Genomic DNA, 26,297 nt, shown 5'->3' on the forward strand with positions numbered 1-26,297 from the left:
GTATGCCAGTCGGTCCCGGGTAACCTGGTGATGCGATAACCAGGCTCTCTTGAATAATAACGACGCTCTGAGTGGTCGGACCAAACATTCCTTTCTCTGTTGCTGCCCAAACATCGTGGCTCACTGCCACCAATATATTTCCTGCATCAACCGACCCTCTTGGGCTGTGTGGCTGGCCAAAAACGACGAACGGGGAAAGAGATGCACATTAGAATCGTCCGTGGGTGCTGCAACTTCCCAGCGACCGATCTTTCCCCACGAATGAGAAGGCCCGCGCACCTGTATCATTGGCGCCGGTGACACCACCTATCATTTCTCATGCTCGGGTTCCAACGGTTCGCGTTTGACATGTCAGCTGTTCGTTGCGCCTGCTGCTGCTGGCTGCGTGGCTTGTACCAGAACATCAGCTTCACTGGTACGGACTATGAGAAAGCTCATACACCCAGGTACCTACAGTCATGACCGAATGCAATTTGCTGAGAAGACGGCGGACCTCGTATCCCGATTAGACGGTCACCGACGCCGCGGGAGGAATCGGTTGCTGATCATAACCAATATATGCATGTAAGTTTATACCAAATAGGTGGCTCCGGTGCGTCCCAGTTTACGGCCGAGCGCGGTGCCGAGGGCTCGGCCCGCCCCAATTCGATACGGATACATGCGCAAGGGCGATCAACCTTTGTCTCGGTCAGGGGCTTCGGGTTCACCCGCCGTACCCATGCACAAGGATTTCCTCCATCACAAAAAAAGCCCTGCATTACTGTGGGAAACGACATGTCGCTGCTCTCGTTTGGGCCTGATAGGCAAATGACAGGTTAGAGTGCTAGTTGCCATCAACCGAGATTCTTTGGAGCAATATAATCATTTTCACCACTGCTAAATAGATGAGGAATCATGGCGACTTATCGTGAACCTAAACACTTGCCCTGGGCTGTGCGGGATCGATCTCCTAGCTCTTATGCCACGTTATACTTACCGGGCATTCGGTTGACGTCTATGTGATGGATCAAACCACTGCACTCTGGGCACAGTAACAACTAAGAAGCTCACTGAACTTATCAAAGTAGCTTGTTTACAGTTTGTTTAGAAATCTTGAATGAAGAAGTTCTTGTCAACTAAAGCGACTCCTGTAGTATGCTCAAGATGCTCTACTTGTCTCTTGGAGACATAAAAACTGGTCGTTATAACCAGGGAAGGTTCCTGTATAATGACACGAATTGTATGCTCCCCCTTGCGTCATAATTTCTGTGAGAGATATCTCCCCTATGTCTCGATCGCCTGCTTCTTGCTTGGTGCACCAGACCAGTCTGTGCTTGCAACTTGGTGGTCGTGTTCCCGTTGGCCAATTATCACTTCGAATTTCTGCATCTTGTTAGGTGGGAATACTGGCAAAGATGGCTCAGAGCAACTGACAGGACCCTCGAATGTGCTTCCATAGACCAACCAATATGTGGTGATAAGAGTTAAGAAAATTCCCAGAACGACAGGCACGTAGTCTGCTTTACGTCAGTCAATGGTGAAATACCCCTTAATAGAGATGCTTACTCATACTGCTTCCTCCCACCGGTAAAGCAGAAGGAAAACAGAAGAATACAGATGTCACTACTACGAAGATGGCAGCAATGTAGTTAATCACCAATCCTTTTCTGCCCAAGTTGAAATACACTTGCTCAGTCCGATGAGTAGACAGGACGTGTCTGCCACGTACTAACAGAGCGATGACGGGAAATGCGTAGGAGACGTTCAGAAATATTGTGCAACTCGCGGCGTAGGCGCTGAATGCGACTGTAGGTCCCAGGTAGAGTAGTCCAAATAGAATGTTGAACACGAATGTAAAGATAATGGTTCGAATTGGGACGTCGAACCCTGGGGCGATGCGTGCGAAACTGTGCCTCATAAGCTTGAGAGCATGCTCACCAGGAGAGGGAACTAACTAATCATGGTAAACGATACCCTTATCGCGTGCCATTGCGTATAACAACCTGCTTGAGCTTGTCACACAGCCGTTGGTGCCGTTAATGAAACAGACCGCAAGCATGAGAGTAAGGATTGTTGCAGCTGCTCGGCTGCCGGTTGCTTGCAGTATGAGCTCCGAAATCGGCATATTGGTATTGGTTGAAAGCACAGTGTTGGGATCCGTGATGCAGAAAAGGATCACCAATATAAAGATAATACCCCTGAGAACATTGTCAGGGGAAGAAGCACCGCATGATTTGCTTCTGAAAAACACAAGGCTTACGTTGCGCCTCCAACCATAACAGCATACATCATAGCCCTGGGTACGTCTTCAGACGGCTTTGGCATCTCTTCGGCCATATGAATAGAGGCGTCGAAACCTATAAGAGAAAGGGCAGACTGAAGGAGTCCCAGCATCCATGACATTCCATCAGACCATCCTGTACTGTTTTCAAAGTTTGTAAATACGTAATCGGCACCATTCTTTTCCGATGTCGAGAGAATGACGATGCTGATGATCACTACGGCAAGAAGGGACCAGTACACTGTACAAAATCAGCAACGCGCTCCTGAGTATAACGAAGTTTACCAGGTCTTACGAGCTGCATCATTCCAGCGGCCGAGGACTCCATTGCCAAAAATATTGGCACCGGTAGTGAAAGTCAATATGGCGAGGAAGATAAGGTATGTTTTCCAGGGACGAATTTCATACGCACTATCCGATGCGATGACGGCAGCTGACGAGATGAACTGGGCTGTTTCCTGAGTCAACAGAAGCATATTCCAGTTGAACATGCCCCATACCCCCGAAGAAGCCCTCTGTTGTTACCAAGGTTAGCCAGCCGGCGATATTGGTCCATCCGACCCAGAAACTCTGTCCTACGTCAGCTGTCTCTCTTCAATGTAACGGATCAACATCGAAAAATGTGTGTTCGTTTTTCTGCTGTGGTGAGACTTACCATTGAGGTTCTCCATCTCTCAGTACAAATGGCATATACAAAGTGATATTGACCCCCCGCCGTCGGCCAGATAGCCGCAAGCTCACCAAGGCTTGCGGCGAGAGCTAGGTTACATAAAACGCAGAAGATGAAACCGTAGAGAAAGGAGACAGAGCCGCCCGATGGGAGGACAAGACCGATCGATCCCGCAAGGGCAATCCAAGTGCTGAGAGGGCGTTTAGCGCAGCATGAGGTGGCTGCAGCACGCCGGAGGGACTCACTTTAGGATTGCAAAGGTCAAGGCAACCATCGTCAGCCGAGATAGGCGAGGTTGAAGATGACCCTGTTCCTGTGGTGTCATGATCATTTCGTGGAACTAAAGGCTTGGTAAAGGGTTAAAGAAAATTGGTAAGGTGGGTTACGTGTAACAAGTTGAATCAAGCCACAATATACCCCGAGAGGTGGTTAGAGATCTGGGAGAAGACCGAGCGGCTTATCTACCTGGATAATTGGGGAGGAAGAAAGAACTATACCTGACGAAGCCCAGCCAAACTAGTGCTGCCTTCATCTGCCTAGTAGCGCATGTGCGTCTAGTGACCCTACGTTGAGCGAGTGTTATCGATCCTGTGGCTCCAGCCGGATGATTTCATTTTGTTATGGTTGATGATGAGTCAATCACATGCAGACTTCCCCTGGGGCATCCTATCTATCCTTAATTTGACCAATTCGAGACTCGCCCTCAGACCATGTGAAATGCTGGTTCGAAATTCACGGTGGCAGACCATACCGCATTGAATCTTGCTGAACCTGGAGCGTCGATTCACTCATGAGAAAATGGGCCCGTCAGCATGTAAGACACAGCACCAAGTCCACGGGATATCATCTTATTTCGACGCCATCCGAATAAGGTTAGCACTTTTGCCGAGCATACTTCGTATATGTCTACAGGTGCCTTCCAGTCTCGCAGTTCGGCCATCGGAAGCACGTCCGACCTCTGGAGGCAAGCTACGGACACCCGGGCCCCAGTTGAAGTTGAAGGCCAGCTTAACCCGGGTAGAGTTCAATGCTAACTTGGTAGCAGTAGTTCAAGATCGCGGAGTCCTACTCTAGACAAGTTCCAGAAGTCCTAACCAGGGACCGCAGCACCGGACATATCAGCTTCGTAGATTATTTTCTTAGCATTAGCACTCTATCACTAGCAGTCAAGACCGGGAGGGCAAGATTAGCCCGAGTGCTGTGCGGCTCGTATGGGTCTACCCTGGATCTTCCCGCTGAAGAAAGGCATAGAAGATTATGAGCGAAGGGGTTTAACTGGTCAAGCAATGCCATCCGCAGATTGACTGAGGGGAATGTTTCATTATATCTCATGGTCAGGACTAGCGCGATTCCAGCGCTTGCACTGGCTACCGAATAGGCGTGTGTTCTCTCCCAGAAAGACAGACTCAATTATCGCTTACCTCGTTTCTTTATTCCGCCAATTGATCTATTCGAGCTTGGATCAGGAAACTAAGAACAGAACATAGCAAATCAGGAACTATGACAGCCCACCGAAATATTGGTCCCCATCGTTACTTTAAATTACCCCTTCGGAGCAATCTGCAGTTGATCACTTGCGATGCTTGATGCTTGACTGCCCATGATGAGTTGACTCTGTAGCAACGCCCGACCCCACAGCGGATGCACTCCGCGGGAGCGTAAGCACCTTAATGGGATCCTTGGCCACAATTCTGGAAGGAGTTCGCGATCAGGATGAGGCAACAAATCCGCTTATAACTAAAGGTCTTGCGAATGGGAGGCTGCAACAGGCGCAAAACGCGCGGACCAGTCGTACACGTACCCACAGAACGAACCATGAACCAGGTCGTGTTGCCCGCCACTGGGGTCCAAACCGCCATTGATGTTATACCTGGTAAAACGTAACAAAAACAGGTTCTGTTGCCTGTTGTCCATTGAATGCATGACTTTGCGATCGAAAGAGAGGGGTTTGTTATGTGTAATGAGCAGCTGGGCTGTATAAGAGGTTCCTGCTCCGACAGTCGGGACATGCATGGGGTCAAAGAGTAGCACAGCTTCGCTTACGGCCCCGAAAAAGCGTGGCCAGCTTGCACACCAAAGGGAGAGTGACCATGACCATCCGTGTGGGTGCTGTTCAGGCCGAGCCTGTCTGGCTTGACCTCGATGGTAGCGTGGAAAAGACGATATCTCTGATCGAGAGCGCAGCCCAAGATGGCGTGCAGGTTCTCGGGTTTCCTGAAGTTTGGATACCCGGCTATCCCTGGTAAGCTCGGTGAGGGAGCTGGCGAGTCAAGGTAGCCAGGCTAACAGCTATTTGTCTTCGACCCAGGTCGATGTGGACGTCAAGTGTCATCAACAACACTCACATCATCCACGAATACATGAACAACTCGATGCCACGAGACTCCGACCAAATGAGACGAATTCAAGCGGCCGTGAAGAAGGCGGGCATGTTCGTCGTGCTTGGATACAGCGAAAGAGACGGTGGAAGCTTATACATGGGCCAATCGTTCATATCCCCGGAAGGAGAGATCGTCCATCATCGAAGAAAGATAAAACCAACACATATCGAAAGAACAATATGGGGCGAAGGCCAGGCCGAATCTCTCAAGTGTGTTGTGCCGTCGCCGTTTGGGAAAATTGGTGGATTGAACTGCTGGGAGCATCTCCAGCCTCTACTCCGCTATTATGAATATTCGCAAGGCGTCCAAATTCACGTGGCCAGTTGGCCAGCCGAGTTCGAGATGCCGGATCCGAAAAAGATTGCTTGGCTATACCATGAGACAGGCGAGGCAAGCTATCGCGCCAGCCAGTTCATGGCAATCGAGGGGCAATGTTTCGTGCTGGTAGCATCACAGATTCTGACGGAAGAGAACGTTGAGAAAAACAACTTGACAGGCAATCCAGTCACCAAGACCGTAAGTATCCATTCATGACCACGCAAAGGCCACCGATAACTAATAGACTACTCCGCAGCCTGGGGGAGGGTTTTCGATGATTTTCGGACCAGATGGAAAGCCTTTGTGTGAACCGTTGGGACCGGGCGATGAGGGGATCCTGAAAGCGGACGTGGATTTGCGGGACATCGATTATCCAAAAGCGTTTATCGATGTTGTTGGTCACTACGCAAGACCGGACCTATTGAGCTTGTTAGTCAATCCGACTGTCGACACGCACGTAACGACTATGCGCAAAGAATGACCTTTGCAGAGGGAAATTAAAGAAAAACAATCTTCGGGTATTGCATTGTATATAGAGCCTGGACAACAGCGCACTTACCGCAAAAAAAGTAGCCGAGGTCTCAGATGAACCAAGGAGCAGCAATATTGAGATCCACTAGGTCCCACCATTTCACACTTGAAGCCCGTCCGTTGTCAGCCTGGAGGTCTTGCTGCTTCCAGAAGGACTCTATGATATCCCGTAGAACGTAGATGTTCCCGATACTCCGCTCGCTGACCATCATGTCCAGCATTTGCAGCACCTCGATTCTTTGCTCGTCCGTCTCGCTCTCACAGGCGATGACAAACAATGGCCAAGGGCTTGTGCAGATATCCAGGGACCTGAGCACGTGGAAGGCCTGGTCCAGATACATGCCCCTTAGCTCGCTCGCCTGACCAGTGCTGCAACACCTCTGAAAATAGAGATAGGTGGCAAGCCTGTAGAGCTCTGCAGTCGTAAGAATCATTGTGCGTTGATGCTGTGTCAGCCGGTTGGCGTACACAGAGTCGAGGCGTTGATCCAAACTTGATAAGCGATTCTCAATAGCGTGCCTCTCATCATTGTGGCGGGACTTCTCCTCGGCGGACAGACTGGCGGAGTCCCCAGAAAGCTCAAGGGCCCGAAGACCATTAACGTAGCTGATGATCTCCATGACCTCTACGGAACAGCCAAGGGAACCAACAATCTAGTCATTATTAGTCTTCTTCAACCGTAGGTGGCGTGGTGGTGATATCAGCAGGACTTACTACTGCCGTGTCCAGATGCATATCCCTCCTGAAATGCAAAGAGATAGGTCCATCGGGATAATATTGGAGCGGATTACTGAACTCGCCTAGTACCTCGTGGTAGAGAAACCAGGTGTAGAGGAAGTTGTATCTGACGTAGCCTCCTCGTATGTTCGCAAGATTGTGGAGAATATTCTTTGCGCCGTTCAGGTGAAGACTCCAGTTGCCTTCCGACTCGTCAAAGACCTGTAGCATGTCAATAAGGCGTCGCAGCTTGGGACGAAGACCCGCGGGTTCTCACATTGTAAACACACAGCATCATGGAGGTTGCAAGCTGCGTTTCTGTGATGCCGACGGAATCGGCTGACAGCGACGAGGACAGAGACCGTAGGGCTTTGGCCTTGTAGGGGAGCGCTTCTTGGGGACCCCAGCGGTGGAAGGCGGAGAGCGCGAGCATGGCATTACGAAGGCCGTCGGATGCAGAACTATAGGGGCCTAGAGCCATCGGAAGGATATCATCGCGAAAACCATTATTGATGTCGATGGTGGAAATCATTCGCGAGAGCCGATCTTCATCTATAGCAGGGTCGGTGAACTCCTGCACATGGCAATGAACTTGGTCGGAGCCTACTTACAGTATGAGATCAAGTATGGCTCCCTGTCTTGAAGATCTGGCATCAGTGAAATCGGGCGCGTTGGACGCGGCGTGTGCCGGGCGAGTGGTAAGCTGACAGCCAGAGCGTCGTTCCTGGCCCGCATGAGATCGTCGTAGGTCACATTCAGAAACTGCTTCCCATAGTATTTTGAGTTGCCAGGAGGCAGTTGGGTTTCGTAGTCAGGCTGTCGATGCTTTCGACGGCGACCGTCGGGCTGGTCAGGCCATGCCAGCCGGATGCCATAGCCCAGACATTCTCTCCCGGTCCGGAGGCAATTGTTGCACGCCGGATAGCCGCGATCGCACCCAATCTTCCGGTCTGTCTACGAATTTAATGATTTGGGAGACTCGGGGGATGTGTGGCAATGTTGCTGGTCTCTTACGTTTGCATGTCCAGCAGCCTTGGGCGCGTCTGCCCAGCTCCATCTTGGTAAACCCGACAGCGCGGTCCGACGATCGAAGTTCGGCGGCGGCGGGTCCCGTCAAGTCTCAGGCGCGATTCAACCCGAAAGCATCTACTTCCACTGTTCTTGTCCGTGCCGTCTGCCTGCGTCGGGCGCCTTGAGCGGCGTTGCAGCGAGGCTAGATACAGGAGCAGTGAGTTCTATTTATTGGAGTTCGTGCGAAGAGGGAGGAGGAAAGGGTGGCAACTGTCTGGCCTGCTCCATTGCAAACGGTCGCTGGCTGAATGCCGTGCCCCACGTTGTAAAGAAGTAGCCTACGCCTTAAGTGAGGGTGGACTTTTGAGAACATGCGACGGCAAGGAATTGTTAGCACTGGTCCCGCATCCTTTTCTCCAAGGGGCCCTTCCGCACTGGGCATGCCGCCAGGATATCATTCGACGACAGCGCTGGTGGTGCATGGATTGGCTGTCGCGCTTGTTCGGCAACCAGGCTATCTCCAAACTCCGATGCGTCTTGACCTGGCCGCGTTGGGTACTTTGGACCTTATCTTCCACCGGTTTCTTTTGCAGACCAGCCTGGCGCGTTAGTTGGTCCTTGGAGTTCGGTATGGCGCATGGGTGACCGGGCATGTTCACGGCCAGGCTCAACATCGGAAACGAGAGGCTGTGCTCCTACGCGAAGGTGCACACCTGAGGATGAAGAAGCAAGTTGTGTGTAGATGTTCAAAAGTACCTTTGCACGTTGGCAAATTACCATCGAAAGCCGTTAGACTTATGCATGCTGGCTTACCTGGTTTGCGAGTATACAACCCGGTGCTGAGCAGATTCAAGCTCATGCTAGATACCCTACGTCATGCTCGTAAGATTGCCCCTGATCGCTGGGACAGGCATGTGCTGTAGGTCAGCAAAACTGGCAAGCTCGCAGGCTCACCGGCGCCATGGTTGATTTCTAATGACCATGCAAATAGTCCATCGATGTGGACTGAGACACGCTGCAATTGGCAGCAAGCGATATCCTGGTTACCGATATGCTCGCTTAAGCGTTGCCAGTGAGTTGCCTATAACTAGCCTATACCCAGGTGGGTCACTCCGACAACGAGGAGCGGTCCGGGGGACGTTGGGGGATGCAAATAGCAGCACATCTCCGCCAACCTTGCATGACCGGTGCGATGGGTGACCCTGGGAACCAGATATAAAAGCAGTCCGGGGCGCGGGGCCTCCCAATCTGCGGGCCAAACGAACACTCACACACACACACACACACCTACAGTAAGTAGGATGAAGGGAGCGACGCGAGGGTATGCCAACAGCGTATGTACCCTACGGGGTACGTATATGACTATTATAACATGGGATGTTTCCAGTCTGGGGAAGGGGTCCAGGGGGCCTCTTGTGGAGGAGGTGTGCCCAACGTGCAGAGCGGCAGCGGGAGCAGGCGCGCGCATGCCCGATCTGGACAGTGAGACTGCAACTGTAGACTTTTTTGTGCATGGTCTTTTTAGTGCGCCAAAGTACCGTGCCTCACTTCCATCTCCCTGGTTTTGACAGCTTGACAGCTTCCAGGTTGTGGCCGGCCAGGGGATCAAAGGGTCTGGGGAAATCGACACACAGCGGCGAGATCCGAGTACGCTGGCAGAGCGGACCGCCCAAGCCTTTTCGCCAAGCTTCGGCCCCTATGGCTGGCTGTGGCTTGACCCGTCCTCCCCCACAATCAGCCGCCACAGCGCCATACCTCAGCGTGTCCGTGCACCAGGCGGCACCTTTTCTCTAGGCCCTTCAGTTGCTCAGCGTGTCAGGGCCTCTGGGACTCCCGGACTCCACTTGTGGCACCCCAACTGGGTTAGCGCGGTGCTCGGCCGACGGGTCGACCACATGGACGGATTGGCGCGGCGGCCGAGGTCCATTTCACATGTGTCCCAGGTTGGTCGTCAATGCCAGCGTCGATGTCATCTTCCCGAGCTCTCCAGAGTCCTTTACCGACTAACTTAGTGTTTCGACATTGCGACTACAAGAACCGAGTCGAACCCGGCCAACTGATTTCCCTTGCCCCCTTTTAACCTTTTGGCTATATCTGCACTGCTTTGCATCTCGCTTGCTCCCCGGCGACCGCAATCACTACCACCACCACTCTATCTTATCACAAGCTGCCAAGATGGGTCTCAAGAACGGTACGTCCCTGCACCGCGTCTCGCTGTGCTTCCTCCGCCATCGCGCCATCTTGCTAACGTCGACCTCGCTGCAGACAAGTTCCCTTCCTCGGCCGCCTTCGACGCCATCAACTCGGTCCTGACCTCCAGCGAGGCCGACAAGAAGGACGCTATCAAGCAGGGCAATGCCATCTTCGCCTTTACGCTGAAGAACAAGGCCGGCGAGACAGAGAGCTGGCACATCGACCTGAAGGAGAAGGGCCAAGTCGGCACTGGTCTCGGAGCCAAGCCAACAGGTGAGCATGGCCCATAGTCGCCTCTGGAATGGAGCCGTACGCACAAATAAGTAGTGCTATGATGCTGACGACTGGTCCCGCTGCAGTCACCCTCTCGCTGTCGGACGAGGACTTTGGCAAGCTGGTCGCTGGCCAGGCCAACGCACAGAGACTGTTCATGTCAGGCAAGCTCAAGATCAAGGGCGACGTGATGAAGGCCACCAAGATGGAGCCGATCCTGAAGAAGGCGCAGACCAAGGCCAAGTTGTAGATTACCTGTATTTGTTGGATGGCGTTATTTCTGCTCGGATGCCCGCGCCGCAAGGCGAACTCTGCTTCGAGTGCCGCTTCCGGGGAACGGAAGACATACTGCGCATTTCGTTTATTCACAACCCAACGCGGAAAACTAAAGATACCAAGGTACCAGAAGTCAATGATAGTACTATACCCCAAGACCTGGATTTGGTTCCTGGACTACTGCGACCAGGGTACACACTGCACGTGTCTCAGCCTAAAGTTATATGCTTGCCTTGACGCTCTTGGATGACAACATGTACGCTTGTAGGACGCCCGACTGTTCATACAATCTCAACAGAAGGTGAGGCGTCTCCTGTGCAGGAGACGTGCTGATCGGTCCTATGTTAGGCGACAATTATAACTTGACCCATGACACGCCCTTGCATGGTGGTAGAGCCGCGATGAGGGTTCACAATACACGAGCAATTGGTATGCAGCAAATGTTTCAGGCACTCTCAATTGGCATGGAACCGTGGCCAAGTCAAAGCAGCAGGAAACGTTTGACGTGTTTGCCGGGCGTGGTTAGTATGAGAATGAATACCTCCTCTACAACAACTGCTCGCGCCAAATGCCGATCGAGAACTTGTATCACATGCCGAGCCATCGGCTTTGGAGAGGTCCGAGTCAGGAACAGGTGGTTGAGAAAGAATGATTAGCGAAATACGTTTTGGGTGCTTAGTTGGATGGACGGCCATGCGTGGTGATGTCAAGGCGACGATCTCGCCCTGGGGGATCCGATGCTTGCAGTGGAGGACAGCTGCCAGCAAGCTGTCCCAGTGAGAGGTCCAGCCAACAGCTTCTGCAACTTGGACACGCGCCAGACAACTGGATGGTCAATTTCTGACTGGCTGGCTGGCTCGTCGGCGAGGAATGGGACGCTCCGACCCAGTCGCCCTTCATGCTGTGACGCCTGGCCAAAGCACGCGTGAGACCTGTCAGCCATTCGAAACTCACAGGTTGGCTGCTGGCCACTGCCCAGCTTGCCGGCGGCCCTTTTTCCAGGCTTCGAGCCTCGAGTGTCAAGGACCGCCAAGTTACAGGCTACGCCTCCACCACACCCAGGATCCACCTACAGCCAGTAGGTATGTATGTAAAGCCATACCTAGTAGACAGCCGGAGGCTGGCAGGTCTGTAGGTACCCAGCCAACCAGAGGGAGGAGAGAGCTCGTGCGCGTCGCTGGCCCCTACTGGCCACTACTGGCCACTAAGCTAGCTAGGGACTGGCCACAACTGGCCTCTCTGCTCACCAGGCCCCCAGTCTTTTGCCCCGGCGTCCCAGTTCCCGCTGCTTGCCTGCCAGCCAGTGGCCCTTTGTCACGGTGATCCACCCAAAATAACGACAACCCGACTGCGATTTCTTCGTCGCCCAAAAATTCGTGTCGACGACCCGCGAGTATCGCGCGAAATCATCCCCAAAACACGCCCTTTTCTCGTGTCCGATGATGCATGCCATCGAGTGACGTCCATCGGCACTGTTTTACATCATCACCTGCAGCCCTCTGCGCCAGCACCGCATCTCCTCCGGCGCACTCACGCTCGCGGTCTCTGCGCCCTGTTGATGCTGATGCTGATGCTGAGCATGCCGCCTCGACCCGTCCATTTCTAGACGAGTCCATCTTCTCCCATCCCGCGCCGCGCTTCGCACCTTGACTACGGCCTCACCGCCACGGCCATCATCATCAGCAGCCCGCCTCCACTTCCTCCCGGGCTGCTTCTTCCCGGCTCTCTCCATCCGCTCTCCGTGTAGCTAGCTACCATGAGCTTCAACCCCCAGCCCACACCTCGCCGGCCGAGTGCCGCGCCGAGTCAACGCACGCCAGCTTCCAGCAGGTTTCGCTCCTCCCTCGTCCCCATGCATCGGCCCAGCCCTTTGCGCAGCTCGCAGTCGGCCAACAGGGTCGCCGCCCCTGCCGCGCCGCCTCCGCGGGACCTGTTCAAGACTGCCACCCCGAAGCCGAGCCGCACTACCCCCTTCGCACCCAACATTCCGCCCTCGGCCGCAAAGGCGCCCAACTCCATCCGCAAGTTTGCCCCCAAGGGCACCGGCGCCGGCCTGGCTGGCACCTCGTCGCAGGAGCTGTTCAAGATGAGGATACCCTCTCCCGACCCGGACTTGACGGGCGAGGCGCTGGCAAAGGCCATCCCCGAGACCATGAGCCGCAAGGGCACCGTCTACGCCGACCAGTATCTGGCCGACAAGTGCCCCAAGGAGTTCGATGACGCCCAGAAGCGACAGTTCTTCTGCATCCTCGACCTGCGCAGGCTCAAGTTCGCCGCCAACGAGATTTTTGCCAAGAAGGACTGGAAGCTGAACATCATGAATTTTGCCAAGGAATACGAGAAGAGCCGGAGTCTGATCATGTTGCGCTACGGCCTCTACGAGTTCAAGAACGTCAAGCCCTCGGAGGAGGTCATGAAAAAGTGGAGGAAGGCACACAATCTGCCTGAGCCGAGTCCCAAGCCTGAGAAGGCTGCTCCTGCTCCCAAATCATCGCTCTTCAGCACCGGCACAACGGCGTCGAAGCGCAAGGCCGAGGACGATCTGCAACCTGCCGACAACACGCTCAAGACCTCGACCGTCAACCAGAACAAGAGACGGAATTTTGAGCAGGAGCCTGCAGACGATGTCCATACGTTTGCTCCATCCCCCGTCAAGAGCAAGCGCAAGGCAGACGAGGCCGAAGAGACAGATGAGAATCAACGTAATAAAATGCAGAAGGGCACACCCTCGGCTGCGAGATCCAGGCTGGAAGGAATCATCAACAATGTTCAAGCAGGCAGCTCTACGCCCTCCGGCTCGCCCTCGAAACGGCCAGCGTTCGGAGCGGGCGTCAGTTCGACCGCAAGCGGAGCATCTGCGACACCTCTTTTCGCCCTTCCCAAGACCGACGAGGCCCCCAAGTCTGCATTCTCCACAAAGTCGAACCCCTACGGGCCGCCATCAAACGGTGTCGTTAGCTCGGGCAAACTGACGTCCTCCCTTTTCCAGGCCGGCCAGACGTTGAACGGGCTGGGCAAGGGATCTGTGCTCTCAGGTCACAAATTTGGCGAAGCCCCTGCGACGAAGTCTTCTAACATTTTTGGCTATCTTTCCGAGAGTTCGGCCAACAACAGTGGGGCTGAGAATGGCAACGACGACGACGCTGACGGCGAGACCGACTCCGAGTCGGAGTCCCAACCCGAGACTGGCAGTCAAGATGCACCTCCCAGTTACGAACCAAGCGCTGCGGCCAGCGCCGGCACCGCGACACCCCCCATCGCCAGTGGCGCGGGCGGGTCGCTGTTCAACCTTGGCAAGCCAGCTGCAAGCACGCCAAACCCGTTTGCGAGTGCCTTTGCCAAACCCGCGGAGTCATCCGCGGAGAAGCCAGCCGACGCCTCTGCGAAGGGTGGTCTATTCGGACGTGTGTCGTTCGCACCCAATGGGCAGGCATCGGCCGAAGAATCCTCGAGGGCGCAGTCTCCGGCGAAGGAAACATCTCCTGTAGTGGAGGCCACAAAGACTCCCGCAAAAACACCCGGCGACTTTACATTCAATCCTACAACAACACCTATCAGCTTCAGCTCTGGTAGCAACTCTATCTTTGCCCCCAAGCCAGCCGCAGCGCCGAGCTCAGAAGACTCTACTGCGAAGGAGGTGCCCAAGGATACCGAGAAGGCAGCCAGCACCACATCGTCGATTTTCGCAAATGCGTCAGCCAAGCCTGCACCTGCAGAACAGCCTACCCAACCACTCTTCGGCGCAAAGCCTTCGGAAGCATCCACCAACTCTTCGCAGCAGCCATCGCAGTCACTCTTTGGTAATGCCAAGAAAGAAGCCGAAACGGAGAAGACGGGAGCCGCACCCCCTACCAACTCTTTCTTTGGCGTCAAGGCACCGGATCAATCTGTAGGGACTCCCAAGCCTCTCTTTGGCAGTGTTGAGAAAGCCCCTGAAGCAGGAAAGGCAGAAGCACCTCCCACTGCCCCAGCGACTTCTATCTTCGGAACACAGAGCTCCTCTTCTACCCCCTTCTCATTTGGAGGTGGTGCTCCTGCATCTGCACCCCTCTTTGGTGCCACTAGCAAACCCACTGAGCCCGAAAAACCGGCCGCCCAAGAAGCGCCCAAGAACCTCTTTGGATCACAACCGTCCTTTGGAGCTCCCACGACAACCAACGGCGCCTCGGCGCCTGTCGACAAGGAACAGCCTCATAGTTCATTCAATCCTTTCGGGGCTTCTAACACGGCCAATGGTGCTTCAACACCCGCTCCGGCCGCTCCACTGTTCGGCGGATTCAAGCCAGCCGCTGAGCCACCCAAGCCTGCATCAAGCGTTTTTGGAAACACCAATGCGCCCTCGTCGGGTAACCTTTTCGGAGCTCATAATGCTTCTTCCGGGACCAACCTCTTCGGTGCCGCTTCTCCCAATCCCTTTGGCGGGCCCAATTCAACAGCTTCGACGAAGAGAAGCGCCGAGGACGACCTTCATCCTTCCAAGAAGACAATGTTTGGCAAGTCCGATACCGATAACAATGCGATTGGTCAGTCTTCATCAACACCGATGACTTTCGGTGCATCACAATCAACAATGGCGTCAGACAACCAGCCAGAGAAGAAATCCATGTTCGGCAACGTCGCGCGTGAGGGCACGCCGACGAATAGCCCCGTTCCTGGCAGGAAGATCTTGACGCCAAAGAGACTCCAGAAATCGGGTGCATCGCAGGCCAGCCAGTCCCCTGCACCATCGGCTCAGTCCAGCTTCAATGATTCTGCCATGTTCGGATCCAATACTGCTAAGCCTGATGCCTCTACATCTGGCAACATGTTTGGCAACAACACATCATTCAGTTTTGGTGCGCAGAGCAACGCGTCTGGCAATGGCAACCAGAACGGGGCATCTTCCTTCACATTTGGGCAGTCAAATCCCCAGGCCAATGGCCCACCTGCTGGGAGCAGTTCTTTCACCTTTGGAGGAGGATCAGCCCCTGGTGGGGGTTCGTTCACGTTCGGAGCTGGCGACAGTGGCCCGTCAAACCCCTTCGCTAGCACGAGCGGCCCCCCAACACAGTCATCTGGGGGCTCGGCCACTCCTACTCCCTCCGGCTCCTTTAATTTTCAGTTTGGTGGCCAAGGAGCATCGACACCTGCGCCAGCTGAGCAGAGCCAACCTATGTTCGGCGGTGGCCAGACCAATGGAGCTGCCGCAGCGCCTTCTTTTAGTTTCACCTCGGCTACTCCTCAACAGGGCAATTCCAATGCTTTTGCACCGAAGCCTGCCGCAGCCAGTCTATTCAGCGGCCTTCAACCCGGCGGCGCCGCACCTGGAGCCAGTAAGGAGCCTCAGTTTTGGAACTTTTAGCCTTAATCCTTGAGACTAACTGGTTCCAGACTCGCCATTCCCTGCAGCCTCAAGTATTAATACTACTCCGGTCAACGGGACACCTGAGCCCCAACAGGCACCCCAGGGCGATGATGATACTGCGGAAGCTCCCCAAGAGCAGATCTCGCTCACCGAGGGCGGCCCCGGAGAAGAGGACGAGATTGTGCTACACGAAGTCAGAGCCAAGGCAACCAAGTACGTCCCCGTCGAAGCCGGCGCCGAGGATAGCCCTGCTGGTAAATCACCTTGGAAAATACAAGGCGTCGGCCCTCTGCGGATGCTCAAGAACAAAACTACTGGTCATGTGCGAATCTTGTTGCGTGCTGAGCCACGAGGTCATATTGCTATGAACAAGATGCTCATCAGTGGTATCGAGTACCAAGCCATTGGCAAACAAGTCAAGTTCATGGCAGCCAAAGATGATGGAAGCGGGCTTGAGACTTGGTTGTTACAAGTCAAGAAACCTGAGTCTGCCGTCGAGTTGGCCAGCAAAATGGAAGAGAACAAGGCTGCAAACAAGTAAGATGGGAGATCAAGCAACGTGAGCTCTATCCTCGATAGTCTCACCAATGAAGACAGACCCTTCCACCATTACGCGACGGATGCATGACGGATTTAATGAAGGGACAGGCTGGAGAAATATACTAGATTATGTTTATTGTTTGCGCGCCATGGAAACGTCCACGCACTTCGAAGCTAATATATCAGCTCTCTCCATGTGTTATGATGGAGTGTATTGAGCACTTCCGTGTGCATGGCCGTCAGGTTTCCCAGAAGAATGGGGGCAAGAAGAAGCTGTCTGCCCAAGTTGTCTGTTTGCATTGGGAAAAGCGACGGGTTCAGACTGCACGAGCATCAAAAAGGGGTTTTGGCATCGGTTATTTCTGGCTTGTACGTAGTTGTGTCATAGGTGTACATACACATACGATGGTTCTTTCTGGGACCCCCGCTGCATTCATCACTATAGCTGATGGCGAACCTCGTAACCGGCTCAATTGCGCTGCTGCTTGCAGAGATCACTTATTGTGAATGCCCCCATTATACATTCCATGGTAATCGAGCTATTTCAGCACTACTGCGTGAGAAGATCTATACTGACTAGGGTGATCTGCCATTACAAGGTTCGTCATGACGATTGCCAAGACGCGTTCCTGACTATAGGCCATCTGCCCAATGACTAGCGGGTCCGCCTTCGCGGCTTGATACATATCGTGACGTATTACTTCGGCCTCGACGATGAGTCTGAGCTACTCTCTCCCCCATCCCAGGCTGACTACGGGGGCCTGGGATCGAGCGGAGAGTTTGGAACAGTGGTTGGTTTCAGCCAAATATATACCAACATACCTAAACGATTTCACGGAGCGACCATCATGTCCGATGAAGAAAACCCCCAACCGGCCTCCTCCTCCCCTGGGACCGCCGCGGTGGGTGACCACTCCTCAAAGTCATCGCGGATCGAGAGGCACCGCCGGGCCCATGGCTACACATCCGCCCGCGTCTCGCTCAAGGAGCGGCTCTCGCACTTCACGTGGTCATGGTTCGAGTGCACCATGTCAACGGGCGCCATCGCGACCCTGCTCGGCCAGCAGCCGTATACGTTCAATGGACTCGTCGCTATCGGCAAGGTCTTCTTCGTGCTCGACCTGGCCCTCTTCGTGCTCTTCTCGGCGCTGATCACTGCGCGGTTTCTGATGCATCCCAGCGCCCTGAAGACGCCGCTGCATCATCCGCACGAGGTACGTATCAAAGCATGTTGGAACGGTGGAGGGAGTGAACCTCTAGTGCCATGCACACGTCTCGATATATGCATTCCACGAGTTGCTGCTGGAGGGTTTGTCGTATGATATCGTCACGACTGACCACGGGCACCACCAGAGCTTCTTCTTCGGCACCCTCTGGGTGTCGCTCGCGCTCATCCTCTACGGAATCCAGGAGTACGGCGTGCCGGCGACGGGGCCGTGGCTCGTCCGCGCCCTCGAGGTGCTCTTCTGGCTGTACGCGGCCTGTGCGCTGCTGGTCGTTATCTTCCAGTACCACGTCATCTTCGACGAGGAGGAGCTGCCCGTCCGGGACTGCATACCGGTCTGGATCCTCCCGGCTTACCCGTTCCTGGTCCTCGGGCCCCTGGCGGCCGTGCTGGAGTATTCACAGCCGCAGCCTGCCGCGACGCCCATCTTGATCAGTGGCCTTGGTGAGTGACACTCGGCCCGGCCCCTCAGTAGGGAACGAAATAACTAACTTCTAGCCATGTAGTGTTTGAGGGGCTGGGGTGGAGCGTGGCTTTCATCATGTACACAGTTTACTTCACGAGGCTGATCAACAGCAAACTGCCATTCGAGTCCAAGAGGCCTGGCATGTTCGTCGCCGTCGGCCCGGCTGGTAAGCTCGATGCCCCTAAGCCTGCCTTCTCGGGACTCCCTACTGGACTCGGTGGATCTCGAGGACTAACATCGGGCTTCAGGATATGCGTCTACCACCCTCGCCTCTCGAGGCATGCAAGCCCCCATAGTGATCCCGCCTAATTACCTGGGCATCACCTCGGTCCCCACAGGCGACCTATGGAAGGCCTTCGCTGTTCCGGCCGCCATGTTCGTGTGGCTGCTGGGCTTCTGGTTCTTCGCGCTGGCGACCGTATCCTGCCTGAAGGGGGCGCGGGCCATGCACTTCACGCTCAACTGGTGGGCATTCATCTTCCCCAACGTTGGACTCACCATCGGCGCCATCTCCATCGCCAATGCCATCGACAGCTCGGGCATCAAGGGACTGTGTAGTGGGCTAAGCGTCCTCCTGGTGGGCTAAGCGTCCTCCTGGTGGCCGCGTGGTTCATCGTGGCAGTATTTAACATCAGGGGCGTGTGGGTCAGGGAGGTTCTATGGCCTGGGGTGGACGACGATATGGAGGATTTGGAGGGGTGGGTGATAGATGGAGAGGAGAGGCAGGACTAGGTTTTGATGTATGGATTCGAATGGAAACAACTGTGTGTTCCCAAGTACACCCTGATGGCAAGCCGATGGATAAACATTGCCGGACCTTGTTATCTCTGAACCTAGGTTGGTTCAATATTCATCGATCCAAGTTCGTCACTTTGTTACCGCGTAACAAGCCTGAGAGGACTGGTCCTGAAGCCACGGGCGTGCGCACGGCAACCAACACTTGGAATTGCAAGTGCATGGCAACGCTTTCCAGTCAGCCAGCAGCTAACTAAACATGATCCCCTGGCAGGAACTCGATCGGAATTCTCCAAGCGAGAGTTTTGTTATTGGTCCTCTTTCACGTTAGTCGAAGTGCTTGCCCCAGGGGTGGAGCCATGCTAATTAGAGTGGGTAGCCGTTATACTACATCCAGTGGCAACCCGGCCGGTGCCCATGTTGACTAGACACGTAGCCAGCGACAGCAGCACCGTACAAGGTGCTTTGGCTGCAAAACACGTGGTCGCCAAGTTAATTGACAGGCCATTCTGGATAATTTATAGCAGAGGTTGGTGTTTTAGTGGAGTAAATCAATCCTTTCAGCACTACTCACCGCAACAGCCCTAGCTATATTTCTTTGACAACTTGCGGTCTGAGCAACGGGAGTGGATAGCCGGCCCCGCACCTCCGCTACTAGCTCGATGCCTGCATACTACCCAAGTCAAGTACTTTGGGGGCTAGTCCGCGTTGAACTGATCTTCTTCAACCATCAGCATTGAAGAAGAGATTGATCCCGCCGCCTTGGTGGTTCCTTTGCACCTTCCTCTCAAACTCTTCACTCTATATCAGTTTAGGACTGGAGCATTGCTGGTCAATGCCTCACGTGCCGTGATTCCCTTCCTGTGCCTCTGGAAGGAAATCAGGGTACCATCATGCATTGGGGCAATCGTTACAATGCGCTGTATCTACTCCTCTGCATCTTCGCCGTAGCCTCTGTTGACTTGGCTTTTGCGGGCGAAACAGCACACGTTCGGGAGTACTTCTTCGTCGGCGGGCAGTACGTGAACACGAGCGCGGGAACGTTGTTCCAGAACCAAATTTACGTCGAAAAGTTGAGCCCTTCACAGGTCAAGCAACCTTACCCTATAATCTTCCTGCATGGAGGTGGGCAAGACGGAACCGTAAGTGGCTTTGCGGGCGGCATTATCTTCACTTGTAGACTAATTGTCATGATAGAACTTTCTAAATAAGCCTGACGGCGGCAAAGGATGGGCCTCGTGGTTTCTAGATCAAGGCTATGAAGTCTACGTGGTCGATGAGCCCTCGCGGGGTCGCTCTCCATGGAATCCATACGGAGGATTTCCCGTGACGACGTACTCGGTGGAGACTATCACATCTCGCTTCACAGCAACCCAGTTGTCGAATCTGTGGCCACAAGCAAAGCTACATACACAGTGGCCCGGTGTAAGTCCTCTTCACCTCTTGAGTCGAACTAAATTGGCTAAACGGATTCTACAGCCGGGAACTCAGGGTGACCCAGTCTTTGACGCTTACTACGCGTCGGTCATCCAGGGCACCGCCAATGGTACTGAGCATGAGCGCGCGATGAAGGAAGCGGGTACAGTTCTCTTGGACAGGCTCGGACCATCAATACTCGTTACCCACTCGCAGGGTGGTCTTTACGGTTGGACGCTCGCAGATGCGCGCCCGGACAACCTCAAAGCTCTTATCCAGATCGAACCCAAAGGTCCTCCTTTCCAAGAAGTCATTTTCTCGACAGAATTTACACGACCATGGGGGCTGACGTCGGTTCCCTTGACCTACACCCCAACTCCGACCAACGCTTCGGCTCCTCTGGACACGCAGGTTGTTGCCTCAGACTCAACCGACCTTACGTCCTGCGTTTTGCAAGCCGAGCCAGCCCGCCAGTTGCCGAACTTGGCCAAGGTTCCAATATTAATTGAAACTGGCGAGGCATCATACCACGCCATGTATGATCATTGCACACAGCTTTTCCTTCAGCAAGCAGGGGTCAACGCAGAGCACCTCGAGCTGGGAAAGACAGACATCCATGGCAATGGACATATGCAATTTATGGAGAAGAACAGTGATGAGATAGCTGCCAAGCTCCATGAATGGATCACCAAGACGGTGAGCGGCTCATGAACTCGAGGATCTGGGTTATGACTGCGAATACTTTACGAACAGCTCACGATGACACGAGATGTACGACTCAAGATCTCTTGGCACCCTTTCCAGATATCCATGAACTCCTCCGGGGAAGAATGGTGGAAACCAGGCCGTCCCTTCTTTGATATGATCATATGATCATGTAAATTCCCTTTGTAGCAACAAAATAACAAACATAACTATATTCAAACAAGTGACTCCTTTATTACTTATCTGCTTGGAAATTGCACTTCTCCAACGGTTTCTGATCGGACAGGCGAGTACCGGCCTAAAGGCTGAGGTGGATTGCCTCTGCTAATCCGACGTCACAATTAGGATTAGGCACAGAACGGGGATTCTGCTCATCGTATTCCTCAAATACCAAATACTTGCGTATGTGCGTGTTACATGTATTCGAATATTGTATCTGCATATGGTCCCCGGCTATGTTACTGATGCCAGCGCTTCAATAAAGCGAATAGTTTCTTTGTCCTGTTCTCTGCAACGCATTTGCCTTGTTCAATGTTATATATAATGTCCAGCTGTGCCCAGACACTGCCATGTACGATGAAAGTTTGTGAATGAAAATAGAGTTCACAATATCGTAACCCTGATCCCCTTAGACCCTTTTTTCGTTTGATAAGTAACGAGGTCATGATCATACTTGACATCGTCAATCGTGGTCTCGTACAGTTTCATATGTGGCAGTACTCGCAATGTTACAGCCGCTGTCACTAGATATAACTCGCACAGTGCAAGGCTGCAATTACCTGAGTGAGTACTTGTTCCATGGTCTGCTTCAGGTATAGCGATACTTACTTCATTCCCAGGCACTGCCTGCTTCCTTTGGAAAAGGACATGAGGTACTTTTCCATTCCGTGCTTCTTCTGCCCGTTAACATCCAACCATCGCTCTGGTATGTACTCCTCGGAGTCTGGAAATATCTCTTCGTTGTGATGGTTGATGACAGAACTCATGCCAATAGCGTATCCTCTTGGGATGATGTATTGATATTGCCCCTTGCGGTAGACCAGGTCCTCGTCTCGTGCAATCCTGGGCGACCGCGGAGATAGGCCATATGTCAAGCGCAAGCCTTCATTTATGACCGCCCATAGGTAGGGATACTTCTCAAGAGTTGTCCACGATAACTTCTTGGGGTCAACATCCTTCAAGTCTTGCCGAAGCCGAGCCGCAACCTCTGGCGCTGCAAGAAGGTAATACGTGATGGCTGTCAAGGTAGTCTGGTCAAGGTTAGGTAGATGAATATGTTAACGAAGACTTTAAAATGTGGGACCTACCGCTGTTGTCTCAGTTCCCGCTGCCTTGAGAGAGAAACCTTCCCCTGAGAGGCGGTAAATTGACTTCTCCTCTTCTGGAAGGGAGGAGTCTAGTAAATCTGAGAAGATCCTACCATGGCCCCGATCCTTTGCAACTCGAATTATGTGTCCGGGAATGGTTTCTGTCATTTCGGTCATGAGTAGCTTGACTTCAGCAGACCCGTATTTGGCAAGATAGGGGGCAAGGTGCACAAGATTCCTAGCGGGAGGGAAGAACCTGAAGAAGTACGAAGAGCTTGTAAAGGAATCAAATGCAGCCTTGAAGTTGGGCAGCCAGTCTTCTTGAGCCAGGAAACCAAGCGGTCTGCCGTATGCATACTGAGAGATGGTATCAGCTGTGAAGCAGTTGTATGCCTCGATCATGGGAATCGGCGCCTTGTTGGAGCGCAGCAGCTTGTCACAAAGAAGTTGGGCAAATTCATGAACTTCAGACTCAAGCTTAAGCATCTGTGCTCGTGAGAAGAACCTATTCACGGCACTCCGCCGTATGCGGTGTGTCTCATGATCAATGGTGGCGAACGATGACTGAGACAGCGGGCCGGCCACCGTATTGAGATAATGCTGCTGCTTGTCTCGCACCCTGCCAGTAGTGGGATAGATTTCCTCGGTGAAGTCAGGATCATTGCAATGAAGCTCTTCGGGGTTGATCCGAACGATAGGCCCTGCGGGTCAAGTCAGTGAGCTTCCTTTCTCTAACCAAGCCAGCCGAAGACCTCGTAAGTACGAAATCCCAATGACAAGGTTAGTAACAGGGGCACCACTATGCTGCCGGCAGCACTATTCTTCCTTTTCCATAATTGCTTGCATTGGAACAACTCATGATGTGCAACTAGCCAATACACAGCCCGGCATCCCACCACCCATTTCTTATACATTCCGGTATAAAATACATTCAAAACTCACCGTAGAAATCATGCATCCGCTTGATCTCATGGCTATATCTTCCTAGAAGAACAAAGTCGAACCAAAACTCGTAGATGAAGGAGGCTGCTGCCAGCCTGGGGCCCGGGAAACGGTACAGCGGGTGAAAGGGGGAAATATTGTACAGAGCCAGAGCTAAGCGATAGACCACCCAAAGCCCCAAGAGACGTAAGAGGTTCTTGATTGTCAAGATAGCTATCAGACCATCCGTTCCAATCAAAGATGCGTCGTGATGGGAGTCCATGGTGATCACTTGCTTGCTTCTGCGTTGTATGTGTGTGTGTACGTGTGTATGTGCGTTTGATGAAGTTCACAACATATTGAGGTCAAAACGCAAGGTCTTCGGCCAGATAATGCGACCAAGTATCAAGTCGTGGATTCTCCACCCATACATACTACAAGATATGCGCTGAACCCAGTAATCCGGTCCTTGTGCTAACCCTGTTGGGCTGTGAGGAGGGGAAGAGATGTGATGTCCGGGTCGCTTAATGGTGGCAAAGAATCAGTAAAAGACGAAACGGCATCCGCTGCAGAACTTGCTTTTCCTCCATGAAATGGATGCTCACTTATGATCGCAAAATGTACTTAGGCATGATACCCCGGATGAGCTTCACCCCAGACTAGCGTTTACGAGCTTCCTCTAGAAAGTCCGTCAGCTCAATATCTCCTTACCAATTAGACGAAGATGCGAACCATCTACGAGGCAGTGGCGAAGGATATTTGCCAGATTCATCCGATACCAACGCTACTGCCGCACGCATCATACTATACTACAACTCGCGCCCGGTTGTACTCCTTTAACCATGATTGCATTCGCACGTTGGAAACCACGAACACATATTCTATTAAGAACGAGAACGAAAAACAGAAAAAAGGACCAAAAGATTTAGCAGAAAGAGACCATAGTTCCATTCTACAGGTGGAGGGTGACAAACACCGATGATCGAAGTCCCGCACCAAGCCAACTGACAAGTCAGATTCACACTCTACAATGCAGGAAAACAGGGGAGGGGACCCGCGAACTCAGTTGAACCAAGCTACTGGCGCATCGGACATGCAGGTGTTTAAACCTCCAGGATGAAATAGTGCGTGCTCGATCCGCCCCATGTTGATTGTGGCTGAATAGACGCTCATCGTTATGCCATTTGTCGTGATCCCCTCACAGCTAAGCTCTATGCTTTGAGGCCTAGAACACCCTCCCCCCTCCTTTCACATTCCCTCCCCTGATGCGCAACTCATTGCCTAGTCTTAGTCGTCTTGCTGATCGGCAAGTCCTCCGTATGGGGGGTATCAGGAAGGGTGCAAGGTAAGTAGACGCCTTGTGTTCATTGGGCCGGGGACCGGATGGTACTAGCCGGGGCTCTACCCTGGTGTTCTATAACCACCATGGTAATTGACAAGGGATACGCTAGCAGTAACCGAAGGGGGGACGTGGTTGGCATCTCGATTTAAATTGTAACTCAAAATACCTCAGAAAAAGGAATTCTCTGCAGCTGTGCATTTGGAGGCTACATCCTTTCATCAGGCACCTTTCGGGCCTTCGTATCCACATGCAGCGGCAAAGATTGAATCTCTGCGCCTAGGAGCCTATGGCGGGCGAAACTGCCAGACAAGAATACCTGTGGACTAAAGATGTAAACCCTAATCGTTGCTCCCTATATTATCCAATATATCGACCGATGTAGACTGTCTTACTCGGCTACACTCAACACTGAAAGCAGGCATCCTGAACCAGTAGTGACAAAATATGGGTTCCAGAACACTGCATCCCGACATTCCGTTTCGTTTCGAAAGGCTTGGATCGAAAAGACATTGAAATTGAGTAAACAAACGTCACTTTTACACAAAGACAACGGTCTGTCCGCCCCTATTTGGAGGCTAAGAACTGTGGCAATAATGCTGCGCAAACCCCTAGCAGAACCCAAGCTTCAACTTTGAGTGATTCGCCTGCGACAGATTGGCCTGCTCGAGTACTCCCAAGAATTCGGGTTTCTTTCTACCTCGACTGCGATATGCGCGATATTATGAAGTCAATATGATGCGTATGAGATGACTAACCCGCATAAGTTGGACAGACACGTCGAACCCCCATGTCTAGGTTGGCGTTCTAGGGATATTGCCCAGTTTGAGCCTCATATCTGAGACAAACCCGTTAGCCACGCTGGTATCCATGTGAACTGGATTTTCTGAGAAACTAGATCCAAAGAAGTACGCCACACACACCACCTGGGGTGAACCCACCTACCCAACAGCCCAGTCAGCTGCGGCATCGGTTTGCGCATGATTGGTGTCGGTTGGCTTGCTTTTGGTGAGCGGGATGTTGGTGCAAGATCACCGTCTACGCTTTAGCGTTTCGAATCTACGGCGGTACACCGTTGAACAAGCACAGGCTACGGGAATACGAGAGTAATACCGACGCTTCAGGCTACTTCATGGAGCTTGGGTCGGCACTGACTGCCGACCAGGGTGGTGACAGGGAATGAGAGAATGAGCTGTGTGAATGTCGGAATCCGAGTAATCTCCTGTCGGATATTCTTATCTTGGTGTGGATGAGAGGCAATGAGGGTCTAATGGATCTGATGGCAGAGGTGTCCCAATTCTGCCCTAATAAGAATACTCTCGCAGGCTTGGTACCCTCTTTCGGGCTATTTACGACAACATTAACGTTCATTGGCGCCTAGCAACATTCGGGGTTTGACATGCCTAAGCACTCGGTCACTAGCTGCATTCTATGGTGGCTAGCAGCAAGTTGTTCCCTCGTAAAAGGAGTATCTGGTATGTGATGAATGAAGGAGTAGAGGGCAATCCCTACCTGTTTACTGGCCAGGGGCGTCGTCTCCAAGATTCGCAAACAACTTCTCTACATATTCTCATTGAGCCCTCCTTGACGTGATGAAAAGAATAAGGAGGCGTTATCCCTTTTCGCGCACCGAACGACGCTCCTTTCCGATTTGGAGACCCCGGACCGT

General features: G+C 53.0%; 8 protein-coding genes across 8 annotated transcripts; 5 read left to right on the forward strand and 3 right to left on the reverse strand.

The window, feature by feature from the left end:
- Positions 1-1,263: 1,263 nt before the first annotated feature.
- On the reverse strand, positions 1,264-3,255 carry JN550_010784 (uncharacterized protein; the record flags this gene model as incomplete). The annotated part of the gene is made up of 8 exons (XM_049309077.1): positions 1,264-1,362; positions 1,414-1,496; positions 1,546-1,886; positions 1,935-2,177; positions 2,240-2,501; positions 2,556-2,775; positions 2,916-3,120; positions 3,176-3,255. The coding sequence occupies 8 exons, from the start codon at positions 3,253-3,255 to the stop codon at positions 1,264-1,266; spliced, it is 1,533 nt and encodes a 510-aa protein (XP_049167174.1).
- Positions 3,256-5,020: 1,765 nt separating this feature from the next.
- Positions 5,021-6,110, forward strand: JN550_010785 (uncharacterized protein; the record flags this gene model as incomplete). Its single annotated transcript, XM_049309078.1, has 3 exons — positions 5,021-5,172; positions 5,239-5,827; positions 5,886-6,110. The coding sequence occupies 3 exons, from the start codon at positions 5,021-5,023 to the stop codon at positions 6,108-6,110; spliced, it is 966 nt and encodes a 321-aa protein (XP_049167175.1).
- A 100-nt stretch (positions 6,111-6,210) lies between these two features.
- JN550_010786 (uncharacterized protein) lies at positions 6,211-7,934 on the reverse strand (the record flags this gene model as incomplete). Its single annotated transcript, XM_049309079.1, has 5 exons — positions 6,211-6,813; positions 6,875-7,099; positions 7,155-7,429; positions 7,489-7,827; positions 7,892-7,934. The coding sequence occupies 5 exons, from the start codon at positions 7,932-7,934 to the stop codon at positions 6,211-6,213; spliced, it is 1,485 nt and encodes a 494-aa protein (XP_049167176.1).
- Positions 7,935-10,063: 2,129 nt separating this feature from the next.
- On the forward strand, positions 10,064-10,604 carry JN550_010787 (uncharacterized protein; the record flags this gene model as incomplete). Its single annotated transcript, XM_049309080.1, has 3 exons — positions 10,064-10,079; positions 10,154-10,354; positions 10,441-10,604. The coding sequence occupies 3 exons, from the start codon at positions 10,064-10,066 to the stop codon at positions 10,602-10,604; spliced, it is 381 nt and encodes a 126-aa protein (XP_049167177.1).
- A 1,782-nt stretch (positions 10,605-12,386) lies between these two features.
- JN550_010788 (uncharacterized protein) lies at positions 12,387-16,515 on the forward strand (the record flags this gene model as incomplete). Its single annotated transcript, XM_049309081.1, has 2 exons — positions 12,387-15,942; positions 16,001-16,515. 2 exons carry the CDS (start codon positions 12,387-12,389, stop codon positions 16,513-16,515), a joined length of 4,071 nt encoding a protein of 1,356 aa, XP_049167178.1.
- An 847-nt stretch (positions 16,516-17,362) lies between these two features.
- On the forward strand, positions 17,363-18,791 carry JN550_010789 (uncharacterized protein; the record flags this gene model as incomplete). Its single annotated transcript, XM_049309082.1, has 4 exons — positions 17,363-17,728; positions 17,868-18,183; positions 18,246-18,371; positions 18,454-18,791. 4 exons carry the CDS (start codon positions 17,363-17,365, stop codon positions 18,789-18,791), a joined length of 1,146 nt encoding a protein of 381 aa, XP_049167179.1.
- Positions 18,792-19,833: 1,042 nt separating this feature from the next.
- JN550_010790 (uncharacterized protein) lies at positions 19,834-21,067 on the forward strand (the record flags this gene model as incomplete). Its single annotated transcript, XM_049309083.1, has 3 exons — positions 19,834-20,082; positions 20,138-20,365; positions 20,420-21,067. 3 exons carry the CDS (start codon positions 19,834-19,836, stop codon positions 21,065-21,067), a joined length of 1,125 nt encoding a protein of 374 aa, XP_049167180.1.
- A 597-nt stretch (positions 21,068-21,664) lies between these two features.
- Positions 21,665-23,572, reverse strand: JN550_010791 (uncharacterized protein; the record flags this gene model as incomplete). Its single annotated transcript, XM_049309084.1, has 4 exons — positions 21,665-21,830; positions 21,890-22,311; positions 22,369-23,069; positions 23,311-23,572. 4 exons carry the CDS (start codon positions 23,570-23,572, stop codon positions 21,665-21,667), a joined length of 1,551 nt encoding a protein of 516 aa, XP_049167181.1.
- Positions 23,573-26,297: the final 2,725 nt, after the last annotated feature.

The sequence above is a fragment of the Neoarthrinium moseri genome, assembly GCF_022829205.1.
Source record: "Neoarthrinium moseri strain CBS 164.80 chromosome Unknown scaffold59_Wmoseri_CBS_16480, whole genome shotgun sequence".
Taxonomy (NCBI): domain Eukaryota; kingdom Fungi; phylum Ascomycota; class Sordariomycetes; order Amphisphaeriales; family Apiosporaceae; genus Neoarthrinium; species Neoarthrinium moseri.